The sequence below is a fragment of the Oncorhynchus mykiss genome, chromosome 13 (genome assembly GCF_057628025.1).
Source record: "Oncorhynchus mykiss isolate SJ-2025 chromosome 13, ASM5762802v1, whole genome shotgun sequence".
NCBI lineage: Eukaryota > Metazoa > Chordata > Actinopteri > Salmoniformes > Salmonidae > Oncorhynchus > Oncorhynchus mykiss.
The window spans coordinates 41,661,969-41,679,885 of record NC_143034.1 but is presented as its reverse complement, the minus strand read 5'-3'; the positions used below and the strand labels follow the sequence as shown (position 1 = coordinate 41,679,885).

Sequence of the window (17,917 nt, the reverse complement as noted above, 5' to 3'; positions counted from 1 at the left end):
TCAACAACAAACTGAAATGGTCCACCCATACAGACAGTGTGGTGAAGAAGGCACCTCTTCAATCTCAGGAGGCTGAAGAAATTTGGCTTGTCACCCAAAACCCTGACTAACTTTTACATCGAGAGCATCCTTTCGGGCTGTAGCACAGCCTGGTACGGCAACTCCTCAGCCCTCAACCGCAAGGCTCTCCAGAGGGTGGTGCGGTCTGCAAAACGCATCACCGGGGGCAAACGTCCTGCCCTCCATGACACCTACAGCACCCGATGTCAGAGGCAGGCAAAAAAAGATAATGAAAGACAACAACCACCCGAGCCCCTGCCTGTTCACACCGCTACCATCCAGAAGGCGAGGTCAGTACAGGTGCATCAAAGCTGGGAAGAAGAACAGTTCTATCTCAAGGCCATCAGACTGCTAAACAGCCATCACTAACTAGAGAGGCTGCTGCCTACATGGAGAACAAATCACTGGCCACTTTAAGAAATGGATCACTAGTCACTTTAAACAACATCACTTTAAATAATGCCACTTTAATAATGTTTACATATCTTATATTACTCATATCATATGTACAGTAGGTCAAAAAAGTATTTTGTCAGCCACCAATTGTGCAAGTTCTCCCACTTAAAAAGATGAGAGAGGCCTGTAATTTTCATCATAGTGAGAGAAAAAAAATCCAGAAAATCCCATTGTAGGATTTTTAATGAATATATTTGAAAATTATGGCGGAAAATAAGTATTTGGTTCCCTATAAACAAGCAAGATTTCTGGCTCTCACAGACCTGTAACTTGTTCTTTAAGCGGCTCCTCTGTCCTCCACTCGTTACCTGTATTAATGGCACCTGTTTGAACTTGTTATCAGTATAGAAAACACCTGTCCACAACCTCAAACAGTCACACTCCAAACTCCACTATGGCCAAGACCAAAGAGCTGTCAAAGGACACCAGAAATCAAATTGTAGACCTGCACCAGGCTGGGAAGACTGAATCTGCAATAGGTAAGCAGCTTGGTTTGAAGAAATCAACTGTGGGAGCAATTATTAGGAAATGGAAGACATCCAAGACCACTGATAATCTCCCTCGATCTAGGGCTCACGCAAGATCTCCCCCCAAGGAGTCAAAATGATCACAAGAACGGTGAGCAAAAACCCAGAACCACACGGGGGGACCTAGTGAATGACCTGCAGAGAGCTGGGACCAAAGTAACAAAGCCTACCATCAGTAACACACTACGCTGCCAGGGACTCAAATCCTGCAGTGCCAGACGTGTCCCCCTGCTTAAGCCAGTACATGTCCAGGCCCGTCTGAAGTTTGCTAGAGAGCATTTGGATGATCCAGAAGAAGATTGGGAGAATGTCATATGGTCAGATGAAACCAAAATTGAACTTTTTGGTAAAAACTCAACTCGTCGTGTTTGGAGGACAAAGAATACTGAGTTGCATCCAAAGAACACCATACCTACTGTGAAGCATGGGGGTGGAAACATCATGCTTTGGGGCTGTTTTTCTGCAAAGGGACCAGGACGACCGATCCGTGTAAAGGAAAGAATGAATGGGGCCATGTATCGTGAGATTTTGAGTGAAAACCTCCTTCCATCAGCAAGGGCATTGAAGATGAAACCTTGCTTGGGTCTTTCAGCATGACAATGATCCCAAACACACAACGAAGGAGTGGCTTCATAAGAAGCATTTCAAGGTCCTGGAGGGGCCTAGCTAGTCTCCAGATCTCAACCCCATAGAAAATCTTTGGAGGGAGTTGAAAGTCCGTGTTGCCCAGCAACAGCCCCAAAACATCACTGCTCTAGAGGAGATCTGCATGGAGGAATGGGCCAAAATACCAGCAACAGTGTGTGAAAACCTTGTGAAGACTTACAGAAAACGTTTGACCTCTGTCATTGCCAACATAGGATATATAACAAAGTATTGAGATAAACTTTTGTTATTGACCAAATATTTATTTTCCACCATAGTTTGCAAATAAATTCATAAAAAATCCTACAATGTGATTTTCTGGATTTTTTTTCTCTCATTTTGTCTGTCATAGTTGAAGTGTACCTATGATGAAAATTACAGGCCTCTCTCATCTTTTTAAGTGGGAGAACTTGCACAATTGGTGGCTGACTAAATGCTTTCTTGCCCCACTGTATATACCTGTCACGTCCTGACCTTAGTTCCTTTTTTATGTCTCTATTTTAGGTTGGTAAGGGCGTGAGTTAGGGTGGGCATTCTATGTTTTGTTCTTGTGTTTCTATGTGTTTGGCCTGGTATGGTTCCCAATCAGAGGCAGCTGTCTATCGTTGTCTCTGATTGAGAACCATACTTAGGCAGCCTGTTTTCGCCCTTGAGTTGTGGGTAGTTGTTTTCTGTTTCGTATCTGTACCAGACAGAACTGTTTCAGTTTTGTTTGTTCACGTTGTTGTTTTTGTATTTTTCAGTGTTCTATTAAAATAATTATGAACACGTACCACGCTGCACCTTGGTCCTCACCTTCTTCCACCAACGACAACTATTACAATACCGTATTTTCTACCATCTATTGCACCTTGCCTATGCCGCTCAGCTATCGCTCACCCATATATTTCTATGTACATGTTCTCATTCACCCGTTTTAGATGTGTGTGTATTATGTAGTTCTTGGGGAATTGTTAGATTACTTGTTAGATATTACTGCACTGTCCGAACCAGAAGCACCTGCATTAAGCTACACTCGCATTAACATTTGCTAACCATGTGTATGTGAACAATACCATTTTATTTGATTTGAGCTGTTCTTGCCATAATATGGACTTGGTATTTTACCAAATAGGGCTATCTTCTGTATACCACCGCTATCTTGTCACAACACAACTGATTGGTTTAAATGCATTAAGAAGGAAAGAAATTCCACAAATTAACTTTTAACAAGGCACACCTGTTAATTGAAATGCATTCCAGGTGACTACCTCATGAAGCTAGTTGAGAGAATGCCAAAAGTGTGCAAAGCTGTCATCAAAGCTACTATGAAGAATCTCAAATCTCAAATATACACTGCTCAAAAAAATAAAGGGAACACTTAAACAACACAATGTAACTCCAAGTCAATCACACTTCTGTGAAATCAAACTGTCCACTTAGGAAGCAACACTGATTGACAATAAATTTCACATGCTGTTGTGCAAATGGAATAGACAACAGGTGGAAATTATAGGCAACTAGCAAGACACCCCCAATAAAGGAGTGGTTCTGCAGGTGGTGACCACAGACTACTTCTCAGTTCCTATGCTTCCTGGCTGATGTTTTGGTCACTTTTGAATGCTGGCGGTGCTTTCATTCTAGTGGTAGCATGACGTTTGGCATTTGCCAGAGAACACCAAGATTGGCAAATTCGCCACTGGCGCCCTGTGCTTCTTCACAGATGAAAGCAGGTTCACACTGAGCACGTGACAGACGTGACAGAGTCTGGAGACGCCATGGAGAACGTTCTGCTGCCTGCAACATCCTCCAGCATGACCGGTTTGGCGGTGGGTCAGTCATGGTGTGGGGTGGCATTTCTTTGGGGGACCGCACAGCCCTCCATGTGCTCGCCAGAGGTAGCCTGACTGCCATTAGGTACCGAGATGAGATCCTCAGACCCCTTGTGAGACCATATGCTGGTGCGGTTGGCCCTGGGTTCCTCCTAATGCAAGACAATGCTAGACCTCATGTGGCTGGAGTGTGTTAGCAGTTCCTGCAAGAGGAAGGCATTGATGCTATGTACTGGCCCGCCCGTTCCCCAGACCTGAATCCAATTGAGCACATCTGGGACATCATGTCTCACTCCATCCACCAACGCCACGTTGCACCACAGACTGTCCAGGAGTTGGCGGATGCTTTAGTCCAGGTCTGGGAGGAGATCCCTCAGGAGACCATCCACCACCTCATCAGAAGCATGCCCAGGCGTTGTAGGGAGGTCATACAGGCATGTGGAGGCCACACACACTACTGAGCCTCATTTTGACTTGTTTTAAGGACATTACATGACATTACAAGGACATTTAAGGACATCAAAGTTGGATCAGCCTGTAGTGTGGTTTTCCACTTTAATTTTGAGTGTGACTCCAAATCCAGACCTCCGTGGGTTGATAAATTTGATTTCCATTGAGAATTTTTGTGTGATTTTGTTGTCAGCACATTCAACTATGTAAAGAAAAAGGTTTTACATTTTTAATAAGAATATTTCATTCATACAGATCTAGGATGTGTTATTCTAGTGTTCCCTTTATTTTTTGGAGCAGTGTATTTTGATATGTTCAACACTTTTTTGGTTACTACCATGTGTGATATTTCATAGTTTGGATATCTTCACTACTATTCTACAATGTAGAAAAAATAAAGAAAAACCCTGGAATGAGTAGGTGTGTCCAAACTTTTGACTGGTACTGTATATACAGCATAAAAATATCTAGCTTTCACAGATTTTTATTTGTACCCCGACACAGTAAGAGTATGAGTGGTGTGAAGTGTTTCCTTTAGGAGTGTGTGTGAGTATGCAGGTAGCTGTGTGTGTGTGTCAGGTTTGCTAAACATGCTGCGCTGGTCTTCTTTCCCACGCTCCGTCTTACAGTCACATGGTCTCTCCTCTCTTTGCAACCAGACGATCAGAGATAGATGGATGTTCTCTCTGTAGCAGAGGCAGTATGTGATCTTTATGAGCTTCTATCTGGGTCTGATGACACTGATCCCAGTAAATTGTTTTGCAGTCTTTACAGCAGTATTCACTGAAGTGTTTTTGTGGAGCAAAGTCTGCTGAAACTATACAGTGAATACTGTAGTGTATGCAGTTAACTATAGTATAATTAATGTAGTTAAAGAAAACTGTAGTATATAGTATAGTCATTTAATGTAGTGTTTTTGCGGATTGTAGTATACTGTAGTATTTACCGTAGTGTTTTTGATGACTGTAGTATACTGTAATATTTACTGTAGTGTTTTACTTTTATCTTTAACATAGAAGTGAAGGCTTTCTCCTTGAGGAAACCTACTGGAGAAATACTAAAAGAGCAAATTTCCCATAACCTGCAGGTAGGTCGGTAGGACTGGATAGTTCAGAGCTTCTGCTCTTTTCTATAACTTATAGGGAACATAATATATGACCTATACTTGGCATGTAGGTTTCTCACTTGTCACAAATTGGGATATGGGGGAGGGGAATGGGTAGGGTATATGCAAATTAAATACTGTAGTATTTACAATAGTCGTGTTTTTGCGGACTGTACTGTTTTTGAGGACATGACTGGAGTATTTACTATTTGGGATCCACGGTATATCGGTGAACATATCGGAATCGGACGATATTAGCTAAAAATGCCAACATCGGTATCGGCCGTTGTCTAGTTCAACGGCGATGTTAGAAACCTATGTCAAAGCTACCATGCATTCCTATATGACATAGAATTTGGCGCTACACGTGCAACACAGCATTCCTAATCTAGCCCACACAATGTCTGCTGTGCGGATCGAGCAGTCAACAAGCAAGACAACTCAAAGGCGAAATCCATTAAAGATAAGATAATGGAATTCATTGCCCTTGAACGGCAACCATTCTCTGTCGTGGGTGATGTTGGCTTTCGCCGACTGGTCGAGCACCGGTACACAGTACCAAGTGCGCTATTTTTTAAATGTTGCCGTATCGGAGTTTCACAATAATAGCATCACTGCTATTAGCTTCACAACATACATACTATGGAATGCCGTTTGGGTCTTTGCATGTCAAACAAAATACAGTAGCACTGTCAAAGCTGTACAAAAAAGTCTGCAAACAAGCAAACACCGGCCACGAACGATGTGTTTACAATACCGCTTTGGTAATAAAGCATCATTTGTTCGACCGCAACTTCTGGGGTACCTTTAGCTTGGTACCTAGCTAGCACTAATACAACCAGCCTGAAAACAATGACCAGTAGAAACTGCAGTCATTTTGATTATTCTTAGCAATGATTTAGGAATCTTTGTGAGTAATATTAGCTAGGTTGCCACTTGTTGTTCGCCTATTGAAATTGAACTTCAGTTCATGAAAAGAAATCGCTAGCAGGCTACTTAACCCTGTTGCCCGAAGCTAATATTATAAGCAGCCAGCTAGCTTCATCTTGCTAGTGAGGCTCAACCAGACAGGGTTATGTGTTGTGAAGCTAGCCGCAATAATGATTAGGCACGGTAGTGGAATTTGCAGTTTGCCTTCAAAATAAAATAATGTCATTGACAGTGATGCAAATAAATACAAATAGTAGAATTATGCCATACTTTTATTTTGAAGGCTAATAGATGGGTCCGACCACCATTAATCAAATAAGAACTGTCTTATAAATTAGGGTTATTTTAGATGATGAGACCTAGCTATATAGTTAGCTAGCTAACTAAAGCTAATGAAACAGATGCCGTGTCATTTGCCAAGTCAAAAACTGTTATTTGACGTGTATCTTTTTTGACACGGAAAGACCCAAACGGCGTTCCATAGAAATCCTGGTTTGAAAATGAAAAGACTGAACAAATGAACAACGAAGCAGCACAGCAAGTAAGTGAAAGAAATTGGTTTTGATTATGTTTTACTGGTGATGGGGAAACATGCAAATGCCTCAAAAATAACTTATTGGTCATGTGGTGTGTGTATGTATGTGTGTGTGTGTGTGACCTTTATTTAACTAGGCAAGTCAGTTAAGAACAAATTCTTATTTACAATGACAGCAGGACGATGCTGGGCCAAATGTGCGCCGCCCTATGGGACTCCCAATCACAGCCGAATGTGAAACAGCCTTGATTCGAACCAGGGACTGTAGTGACGCCTCTTGCACTGAGATGCAGAGCCTTATACCGCTGCGTCCATGTGTGTGTTAAATTTTCCACTGTACTAGAATGCTTAAAAGGCCGCAAAATGTAAAATATCGGTTATCGTAATCGTTTTTTTGGGGGGCAAGGAAAATATTGGATTTCGGTATCGGCCAAAAAAGTCATATCGGTGCATCGCTATTTACTATAGTATTTTTTGGTGGATAATATTGTAGTATTTACTATAGTATTCTACAGTATACAATGCTACAACATTCTATAGTAAGTACTTGATGATTGAGTTTGATTGAGGGATACTACAGTGTGCAGTACAGTATTCAACAGTATAATAAATGTTACTACATAATTCTATAGTAAGTACTGTAGTATTATATAGTAAACTGTAGGATTTTTTTATGTGGGTAGTCTACCCTGCATGTCAGCAGCAGACAGAATTATTTTGATTGTCACAGCAGAACAAAAATACTGTAGTTTGCTTAAGTGATTTGGCTATAAGAAACCAAAGACCCCATAAAACGTACCAAAAGGAAAATGTTCTTTATCTTATCCGCATTACAATAATACTGATACTGAATAGAATAATACTAGTACTAATAAAATTGGCAATTGATAACAATATATGATGTGCATGTGCTTGTATATTGGTTATTTCTCTTGTCAGTATGAAGCCTTAGTCTTGATAACTCTCTATATTGCTTGTAATAAACGCTCAAAATATAACCCCACTGGGCACAGACATCAATTCAACATCTATTCCACGTTGGATCAACGGAATTTCATTGAACGGACATGGAAACCATGTCGATTCAACCAGTGTGTGCCCAGTGGGAACAGATGTCTGTGTCATGTTTTACTCATCAATAATGCCAAGGTCTTACCTCAGTATCCTCTTTAGCATCTCCATTTGCACCTTCTCCTTCTTCCTCTTCAGAGATGTCATCCTCATCATCATCCGACTCCATTTTGGCAATAGGTACATCCAGGGTCAAATTGTCATTTGTAAGAAATCCACTTGGGTTGACATCGTCTATCCAAACGTCAAGCATTGTGAGCTCCAAATCAGCCTTTGGGTTGTCACTAGAGATTATATTTTTCAAAGCCAAGCTGCCCTTTGGGAGGCCGTCCACATCCCCATTACTACCCCCATTACCGTCAGCCCCGTCTCCATCCTCCTTAGGCTGCTTCCCTATGATAATGCAGAACTGCTGGATGACGTAGGCCTTGGCCCAGTCGATGCCTCTGGTGATCCTGCCGGTGGCGATCTGCAGGTTGTTCATCTCCCCGTCCTCCTCTGGAGCCGCCAGGTTGTCACCGCTGAACGAGCTCAGCAGCAAGGCCAAGAAGAGGTTCAACACCTGGATGGATAGTTAGAACAACTGGATTTTTTAGCACACGGTATTTGTTATTATTGTCCCCCATGCTCTTGAACCAGGGTAGTGAAATGATAATTTACCTAATTATTTTCTGGTTAATATTGTCAAAAGTTTTCTAAAACGTTTTCCAGAGGTCAGTCAGACAGTGACTGTGTAACTTTACCTCTCAATAGTATCTAACAGTGGTATTGGACTGACCTCAAACGCCTGTTACATCATCAGTAGACTTAAGGCTGCCCCCTCCATGATTCCTGTAAGCCCTCTGCTATTTTCTCTATGCCACCTGCCCCAGTGGATCCCCAAACACCCCAAGGTCAGAACTGCTGGCGAATATCATGGAGCTAATAATAGCCCCTCCATTGAGTGAATGGTGTGTATCCTATTCGATGCCCCTGTTAGTCTATGGGATTCTCCCGGGAGTTCAGACAGAAAGCCCTGTTTGTCTTTGGCACATAGTTTGTTGTCAGGCTTTCGCTACCTCAACTGACATAGCTATTTCCTCTCTTCGTCCTATGAATAACCAAAGAGGAAACACAACCAGTTTCGTTTACAGTGAAGTACCGCCTGGTATCCATCAAAAGAATGGAACTGGCATAATCGACTCAACATCTCACAGCAACATAAGCGCTGCATCTGTGGTATGTGCACTGTACGCATGGAGCGCTCCACCGAACACACTCCCTGATCTCTCATTGCATGTATATTACACCTTTTGAGAAATCCATGAATGAACTAAACACCAAAATAGTTCAATGCCCACCCTCCAGTGCCCACATCCCATGGTTCAATGCATCACTCACCACTAGGTTACCGATGACCATGACCATCATGAAGACAATGAGACACATGCCCTGTCCGGCCACCTCCATGCATTCCCACATGGTCTCGATCCACTCTCCGCACAGCACCCGGAAGATGATGAGAAAAGCGTGAAAGAAGTCATGCATGTGCCAGCGGGGCAGCTCGCAGTCCAAGGAGATCTTGCAGACACACTCTTTGTAGCTCTTGCCGAAGAGCTGCATGCCCACCACGGCGAAGATGAAGACGATGATGGCCAGAACCAGGGTGAGGTTACCCAGTGCGCCCACTGAATTACCGATGATCTTGATTAGCATGTTGAGTGTGGGCCAGGATTTGGCCAGCTTGAAAACACGCATCTGCCCCCAAAACAATCAGAGACATTATTAGGTTACATCGGGCTGGTTTCCCAGAAACTTGATTTTCCATTGAGCTGTGTCCAGAAAACTGGCCAATAATTAGGTTTGTAGAGTTAGTATCACTGCCTAATGTGATGTTAATCTTGCATAGGGTTGCAAAGGGAGGGCATATTACGAGTCACTTTTAAAGTTTACCAGTAAACGACCAACGTTTTTTGTAACTTTCTAGTTTTTTAAAAGTTTTTTTTTAATCACATGACATCTAGTGATCTTTTTGGGTACTTCAGATTATCACAGATGTCTGGAATTATCTATGGCCCTCTGTGTGGCTTTATCACATGTAAACTATTTACTGAACAAAAATATAAACGCAACATGTAGTGCTGGTCCCATGTTTCATAAGATGATATAAAAGGTCCCAGAAATGTTCCATAAGAACAGATTTTGTGCACAAACTTGTTTACATTCCTTTTAGAGAGTGTTACTCCTTTGCCAAGATAATCCATCCACCTGGCAGGTGTGGCATATCAAGAAGCTGATTAAACAGCATAATCATTACACAGGTGCACCTTGTGCTGAGGACAATAAAAAGCCACTCTAAAATGTGCAGTTTTGTCACACAACACAACGTCACAGATGTCTCAAGTTTTGACGGAGCATGCATTTGGCATGCTGACTGCAGGAAAGTCCGCCAGAGCTGTTGCCAGAGAATTTCTCTACCATAAACCACCTCTGATGTCGTTTTAGAGAATTTGTCAGTACGTCCAACCAGCCTCACAACCGCAGACCACGTGTAACCATGCCAGCCCAGGAGCTCAACATCCTTCATTCTTCCTCTGTGAGATAGTCTGAGACCAGCTACCTGGAGAGCTGATTAAACTGAGAAGTATTTCTGTCTGTATGTAATAAAGCCCTTTTATGGGTAAAACCTCATTCTGATTGGCTGGCATGGCTCCCCAGTGGGTAGGCCTATGGCCTTCCAGGCCCACCCATGGCTGCGCCCCTGCCCAGTCAATGTGAAATCCATAGATTAGGGCCTAATTTATTTATTTAAATTGAATGATTTCCTTATATGAACTGTAATTCAGTAAAATCATTGAAATTGTTGCATGTTGCATTTATATATAGATTTTTTTTTTACAGAAGATTTAAAACATGCAATATACCTGCAATGAAGCCTTTCAACAACTACATCACATTAGTAATCTAACAGACTCACATCCAGAGCGACACACAGAAGCAACCAGGGTCAACTCCCTGCTCAAAGTGCACGTCGACAGATCTCCCAAAAGGTCAAAAACGGGCACCCGAACCAGCGATCCATCAGCAACCAGCCCAAGCTTCCAACCGCCAAGGTCACCAGCCCGTTTATATATTTTTTTGTATATATAAAATAATAAATAAGATGCTTTTTAAAATAAAAAAATTGTAACGACAAAGCTGCAAAACATTATCCTAAATATAAACCATCAACTTAGTGAATGCAATTGGTGTTTGATATGAGGGTGTCAATATGTTTACAAAAGATTTTCACACCTATTTATTTGACTATGTCCAATACATAGTGTTTTACTACGTCTTCATTGTAAATGTTGTAGCGTCAAACTGATGGCAGTTGTGAAAAAAAAGGTCAATAGTTGGAAGAGTTGCAGAGTTGACTAAAAATAATGCCATTGTTAATTAATTCTTTCATTAATTAGACTCTTTTCTATTCAACCATTTGGTCTATCCACTAGATATTCATGGACAGTATGGACACAGATATACAAAATGAGTCATATGAATACATAATATACATGCTATTCAAGTATAAATGACCCAAGTTACCACAGATTGCCATAGATGACCTGCTAATTACCCAAATTACAGAAGATTCCCGTAACTTTGGTAAATTACCCAGCAGTTTGCAACCCTACTCTTGCAACTATTTTATGAAAATGCTTTGATCTATCGGGATCCATTCTCACTGCACAGTTACACTGAGAGAGTATGTTCTAAACTTTGGGTGGAGTTACTCTCACCAGACGGAAGGAACGTAGCACGGATAGACCTTCGACGTTGGCCAGCCCCAGCTCCACCAGGCTCATTGTCACAATGATGCTGTCGAAGATGTTCCACCCGACCTGGAAGTAGTAGTACGGATCCATGGCGATGAGCTTCAGCACCATCTCTGCTGTGAAGATTCCTGTGAAGACCTGTACAAGAGATGAGAGAGGGGAGCCTCGTGACTTATATTGAAAACTGTGCCATGTGTAGATATGCAGATTTTGCACCGTGAACCTGCCTTTTTAACACAATCATTTTGAGCGAGAGATTTCTAAGGTATCCCTGTCATGGCTTCAGAAGAGGTGAAGTGGAAGAGCATCATTAAGGAAGGTGACTCACCAAGTTCCCCACACTCAGGACTTCTTCAAACTCTGGCGTCATGGGGTAGTGCTCCATGGCCATGAACATGGTGTTGAGTACAATGCAGATGGTGATACCCAAGTCCACGAATGGGTCCATCACTATGAAGTACATCCACTTCTTGAAAGTCACCCAGGGCACACAGCAGTTCCATTTCAGGAAGATGTCTGAACACTTGTACCAGCAAGGCGGACAAGGTCTCAGTTCCTCCTCCAAATCTGTTTGGAATGAGGGTAAAGGATGAGGGTGTTAGTTATTTTGTACACAACCCTTCACGATAAGGATTTTCTTAATGGGTTCATGATTTGTTTTCAACCTTTATTTATTGTTTGCAGCACCTAAAGTTCAAGTCTATGTAGGTCTTGAAAGGTATTACTTATCTTGAACACCCAAAGTTAAAACGTGTAAGGCCTGACACAATACGCCATCAGTGCATTAGATGGGAAACTTTGATGCTGAAACTCTGCATAACTCATAAAATAATATAAAAGAAGCCCTTGCTCTAACACAGTGGCCAATTGGAACACGGGTATTGGTGGATATCACAGTCCTATACATCACATTCCAGTCCCACACAAGGATTCCTTAGGACATTTCATTTCTCGTATACAGATCCATTGGGATTTGTGACAGTTTACCGTCCATGTCATCTTGGCTGTAGACACTGGATGAACTGGGTGTCTTCTTCTGCAGGCCTACTACTTCCAGCTGGTCCTTACTCCCCTTGGGTCCACTGGCCCTCTTCAACACAACAGCAGACTGTAGAACAAAGAGAAACAAAACATACTTATCAATCAGGCGCATAGCAACACACTTAAAAAAATATATCTGTGTTTTACCCCCTTTTTTGTCCCCAATTTCGACCTTGTCTCATCGCTGCAACTCCTCAACGGGATTGGGAGGCGAAGGTCGCGTCATGCGTCCTCCGAAACATGACACGCCAAACCACGCTTCTTAACACTCGCCCGCTTAATCCGGAAGCCGGCCGCACAAATGTGTCGGAGGACCTGGCGACCGAGGTCAGCTTGCAGGCACCCGGGCCGCCCCAAGGAGTCGTTAGAGCGCAATGAGCCAAGAAAGCCCCCCCCGGCCAAACCCTCCCCTAACCCGGATGACGCTGGGCCAATTGTGTGCCGCCCTATGGCACTCCCGATCACGGCCGGTTGTGATACAGCCCGGGATCGAACACGATACAGTGCCTTAGACACTGCTGTGCCACTCGGGAGGCCAGCAACTCGCTTTTTCAGAGCCAAACCGAGCCTCACCAAACCAAACTGTACTGAGTTGGTTACGCATTCATTGATTATGCATTCATCATTGTTCCTGAAACCGCCCTGAAAAGGAAAATGTGAATAAACAATATGCGAGCCAGCGCAGTTTGGTTCAGGTCGGCACATTAGTGTGAAAAAGGTCATAACATCGAGAGCACAGCAACCCATCTGAGCCATGCAGCTCACCTCCTGGTCTGTCAGGACCTTGTTGGCGTTGGCACTGATCATGAGGCCTCCATTGGAGTCCTTTATAGCCTCGCTATAAAGGCTGGAGGACGTACACGCCTCATCATCAGCAACCTCTTCATCTGCCTTTTCACCTTTCTCTTTCTTAGATGTTCTACCGGACAGTGACGTCTGACTGCCAGCAATTTCAGCGTGTTCATGGTGTTCATGATGCCTGTCATGTCTCTGTCAGTCAAATAACCAGAATCAAACAAACCAAGGACGAGAACGACCAACATGAGCAATAATCTGCAAATTAACACTTAGTATGATTACTAGGTATTTTTTGAATTCATCAAGCTCGTCAGACATTTGAATTGACTAACGAAATTGTTCTCTATCAACCATCATCTGATCAAAGAGTGCAATTTATTGTTTGTTGATTGGATTTATATATAGGGCCTTTTCTTCCCAGATGCTCAAAGCACTTTACATACATAGTAAGTTGATCACACCTCTTTGACCTCTGCTTCTCTCCTTTCCTTCAGCTGCACCATGATCATGGCATACTCCTCCTCCTTCTCCTTGGCCTCGGCCATGGTGGCCTCGTTCTGCTCGGCATACGCCATGGCCACCACAGCCAGGATCAGGTTGATCAGGTAGAACGAGCCCAGGAAGATCACCACCACAAAGAAAATCATATAGGTTTTCCCTGCTGAGCGAAGAGTCTATGGGTAAGGGGGGGGGGGGGGGGGGGGGGGCGGACAGTTAACTCACCAGGAAACCGAGTGAGTACTCTTTCTGTATCAATATCTCTGATGACAGACAAGATTGCAATCTCTCAAATTCAATCCTGGTCTACCGGCTGATGTTACAGATGTAAATTTCAAGAAATGTCAGGAGCAGATACAGCTCTATGTCGTTGTCATCGAAGCACATGACGTATACGCACCAGCTGGAATAGATTTTCCCAGAAGTCCTGTGTCATGAGCCGAAATAGGGCAAGGTAGGCCCATCCAAAACTGTCGTAGCTTGTGTATCCATAGTTGGGATTCCCTCCGGCCTTCATACACGTGTATCCTTCAGGGCAATTTCTGTCAAAATGCCAATGAAGTGGCACAACAAATTGAATGCGACTTATGATCTTCAGCATTCAAAGATATGTTATATTTGAACTATGTTGAAATAATTTGCACCATATATTGCATTATCAACAGAGACAAGGCAAGACTATAAAGCTACCCATGTGCTCAACTCTGATATCCCAAAAAACCTACCCAGCATCAGAAGCGTTTCCACAGAGAAGAGGGTCTAACATTCCAGGAAGGAAGTAATGGTTCACTGGGGTAAAACAGAGAAGGGACCTCCATTAGAAAGTGCACCAAGTTGATATACAGTGCATTCGGAAAGTATTCAGCCTCTTTGACTTTTTCCACATTTTGTTAATTAACTTACAGCCTTATTCTAAAATTGATTAAATTGTTTTTTTTCCTCATCAATCTACACACAATATCCCATAATGATGAAGCAAAAACAGGTTTTTAGATTTTTTTGCTTATTTATAAAAATGTAAAAAATATATCACATTTACATAAGTATTCAGACCCTTTACTTTGTTGAAGGCCCTTTAGCAGCAATCACAGCCCTGAGTCTACTTGGGTATGATGCTACAAGCTTGGCACACCTGTATTTGGGGAGTTTCTCCCATTCTTCTCTGCAGATCCTCTCAAGCTCTGTCAGGTTGGATGGGCAGCGTTAATGCACAGCTATTTTCAGGTCTCTCCAGAGATGTTCGATCGGGTTCAAGTCCGGGCTCTGGCTGGGCCACTCAAGGACATTCAGAGACTGGTCCCAAAGCCACTCCTGCGTTGTCTTGGCTGTGTGCTTAGGGTCGTTGTTCTGTTGGAAGGTGAACCTTCGCTCCAGTCTGAGGTTCTGAGCACTCTGGAGCAGGTTTTCATCAAGGATCTCTCTGTACTTTGCTCAGTTCATCTCTGCCTCGATTCTGACTAATCTCCCAGTCCCTGCCGCTGAAAAACACCCCCAAAGTATGATGTTGCCACCACCATGCTTCACCGTAGGGATGGTGCCAAGTTTACTCCAGACATGATGCTTGGCATTCAGGCCAAAGAGTTGAATCTTGGTTTCATCAGACCAGAGAATCTTGTTTCTCATGGTCTGACAGTCTTTAGGTGCCCTTTGGCAAACTCCAAGCGGGCTGTCATGTGTCTTCTACTGAGGAGTGGCTTCCGTCTGGCTACTCTAGCATAAAGGCCTGATTGGTGGAGTGCTGCAGAGATGGTTGTCCTTCTTAAAGTTTCTCCCATCTCCACATAGGAACTCTGGAGCTCTGTCAGAGTGATCATCGGGTTCTTGATCACCTCCCTGACCAAAGCTCTTCTCCCCCAATTGCTCAGTTTGGCCGGGCGGCCAGCTCTAGCAAGAGTCTTGGTGATTCCAAACATCTTCCATTTAAGAATGATGGAGGCCACTGTGTTCTTGGGGACCTTGAATACAGCATAAAGATTTTGGTACCCTTCCCCAGATCTGTGCCTCGGCACAATCCTGTCTCGGAGCTCTACACACAATTCCTTCGACCTCATGGCTTGGTTTTTGCTCTGACATGCACTGTCAACTGTGGGACATTATATAGACAGGTGTATGACTTTCCAAAACATGTAATCATGTAATCAAATCATCAGAGCAGCTCACAGATCACTGGACCTGTACATAGCCCATCTGTAAGTAGCACATCCAATTACCTCATCCCCATACTGTATTTCTTATTCAAATGTGTATACTACTTATAGAAATATATATACTTATACAGATTTACATACTTATTTAAAACTATCATACAGTAAGTGCCATGATAAATTCCCAATTAATATAATGTAATGGTTCATTAGGCCACTATCAACTCCCCTTCCACACATCAATGTGCCATCAAAAACCTGTCAATACCTTTATCGTCGATGTATGCCTTGAAGTCCCACGTACTGTTGCTGCTGTTTGTGCCATTGTAGTCCATGACATCATTAAAACCACTGGTGTCGTTGAAGGCCATAGTGATGTTGTCCATGTTGGTAGAGTTTATACGCCATTCCACAGGGGGCCAGTAAACACACTTCTGCTTCAGGTTTCCCATGAACAGTTGAAGGCCGACCAGAGCGAACACAGCCAGGCAGAACACTGTTAGGATCATCACATCGGCCAGCTTCTTCACTGACTGGATCAAAGCGCCCACAATGGTTTTCAGACCTTAAAATAACCCCAAAAAACATTCAAATAATCTGTGATCTGAAAACTATTTGTCGAAGAATGAATAACATATCGTTGAGAATATTTGATTGTGCTTGATATCCTTGTTCTCTGTATGGTGTCATTAATAACCCATTTTTTATTGTGTAGCTTGCAGAGCATTGTGCTTATAATATAACAATAACAGATGCAATTTAGCAGATGCCTTTTTTCAAGGTGACTTACAGTACAAAACAGTGCGGGAATACAACCCAAAACAACCCTAGGGTTGCTAGCACCACACACTTACCAACTGAGCTACACAGGACCCAAAGCAGGTGTTCAAAAGCAGGTGGTGCAGTAAACAAACACACCCCAGTGGGATTTTGGACCTTCTTATGTGACACGTACCGGGAATTACAGTGATTGTTTTAAGGGCTCGGAGCACACGGAACGTCCTGAGGGCAGACACGTTGCCCAGGTCAACGAACTCTGTGAGGTACCTGCCGAGCACAAAACATGACAACACAACCAGCACATTAGAATAGAGGAGTTGACAGTTGATGTGTCAGTTGAACAAAAAAATCTGTTCAGATTCATGGACTTTAAATGTACATTGAATTCAATACCATTGGCTCAGTTGTTATTCTAACATAGAGGATCAGAGGGTTGCTATGGTAAAAGATATGGTTTAGCGGAGGATATGTTTAGCTCGGGGTAACTGTCCACTTCTAGAGCCAAATGGCAGTGTTATCTGTAAACTGACTGCAGAAGGCAGGCGTGCGACTAGACCAGTAAGACACCACATGGAGATTTAGTTATGAAGTGGCATACGTCATGATGTGGCTGGGACTCACCAGCAAAAGTTTCAATGTTTGAAGAAGGATGACACTTACAAAAATACATTTGAAAGAAACTAGATCACATTGGGCTCCAGAGAAACAAGCTCTGTTTCAGATTTTGATAGCAGGATCCTTAACCCACTTCTATGTACGGTAACTCAAATATTTGTAATCTTATATTTACATGATTTGAAACTAGCTGGATGAACTGTATGGTGTTACTTTTCATCGGGGCTCCAAGGCCATATATAGTACAGTCACAGTGCAGCATTTTGGACCGCCACAGAACTTCAGCCATTTGGTACTGGGACAAACAAAGCCCGGGAAGGAGGTGAGCACCTATAAATAGACCCAGAGTGTGGTGTGTGACCGTCCTTTGCAAGTGGACAAATATTTTCATTCATTTGGGGCTCCATGATAAAGCGAGGCAAGTGCTGTAGAAGGGCATTATGGAGAGAGAAAGGGATGGAGAGATATATTTTATATTTATATTTGAGTCATTTTGCAGACGGTCTTATCCAGAGCGATTTACAATTAGAACTCCTTAGCCAAACAAAATGAAAACTTAGCTGCTTCAAAGAAAAGGAAATACATGCAAGCTTTTTACTGTTTACAAAAGACTAGTCGATCTGAGTCACAGAGTTCACACTTTTAGCAAACTTCTGA

General features: G+C 42.8%; 1 protein-coding gene and 1 non-coding gene across 2 annotated transcripts in view; both read right to left on the bottom strand.

Annotated features, from left to right (window-relative positions):
* The window catches only part of LOC100136790 (sodium channel, voltage-gated, type IV, alpha, a), a gene marked incomplete at both ends in the record, with an annotated part of 43,725 nt that overhangs the window by 18,391 nt on the left and 7,417 nt on the right, over positions 1-17,917 (bottom strand). The window contains 11 exon segments of the mRNA NM_001124732.1: positions 7,676-8,152; positions 8,971-9,327; positions 11,349-11,522; positions 11,713-11,951; positions 12,372-12,492; positions 13,191-13,415; positions 13,685-13,897; positions 14,122-14,263; positions 14,447-14,510; positions 16,134-16,430; positions 16,821-16,912. Of these exon segments, the coding sequence (NP_001118204.1) occupies positions 7,676-8,152; positions 8,971-9,327; positions 11,349-11,522; positions 11,713-11,951; positions 12,372-12,492; positions 13,191-13,415; positions 13,685-13,897; positions 14,122-14,263; positions 14,447-14,510; positions 16,134-16,430; positions 16,821-16,912 (2,401 nt within the window).
* Positions 4,970-5,023, bottom strand: LOC118938569 (U7 small nuclear RNA). Its single transcript, XR_005035777.1, has one exon. It is a non-coding gene; the product is annotated as a U7 small nuclear RNA (small nuclear RNA).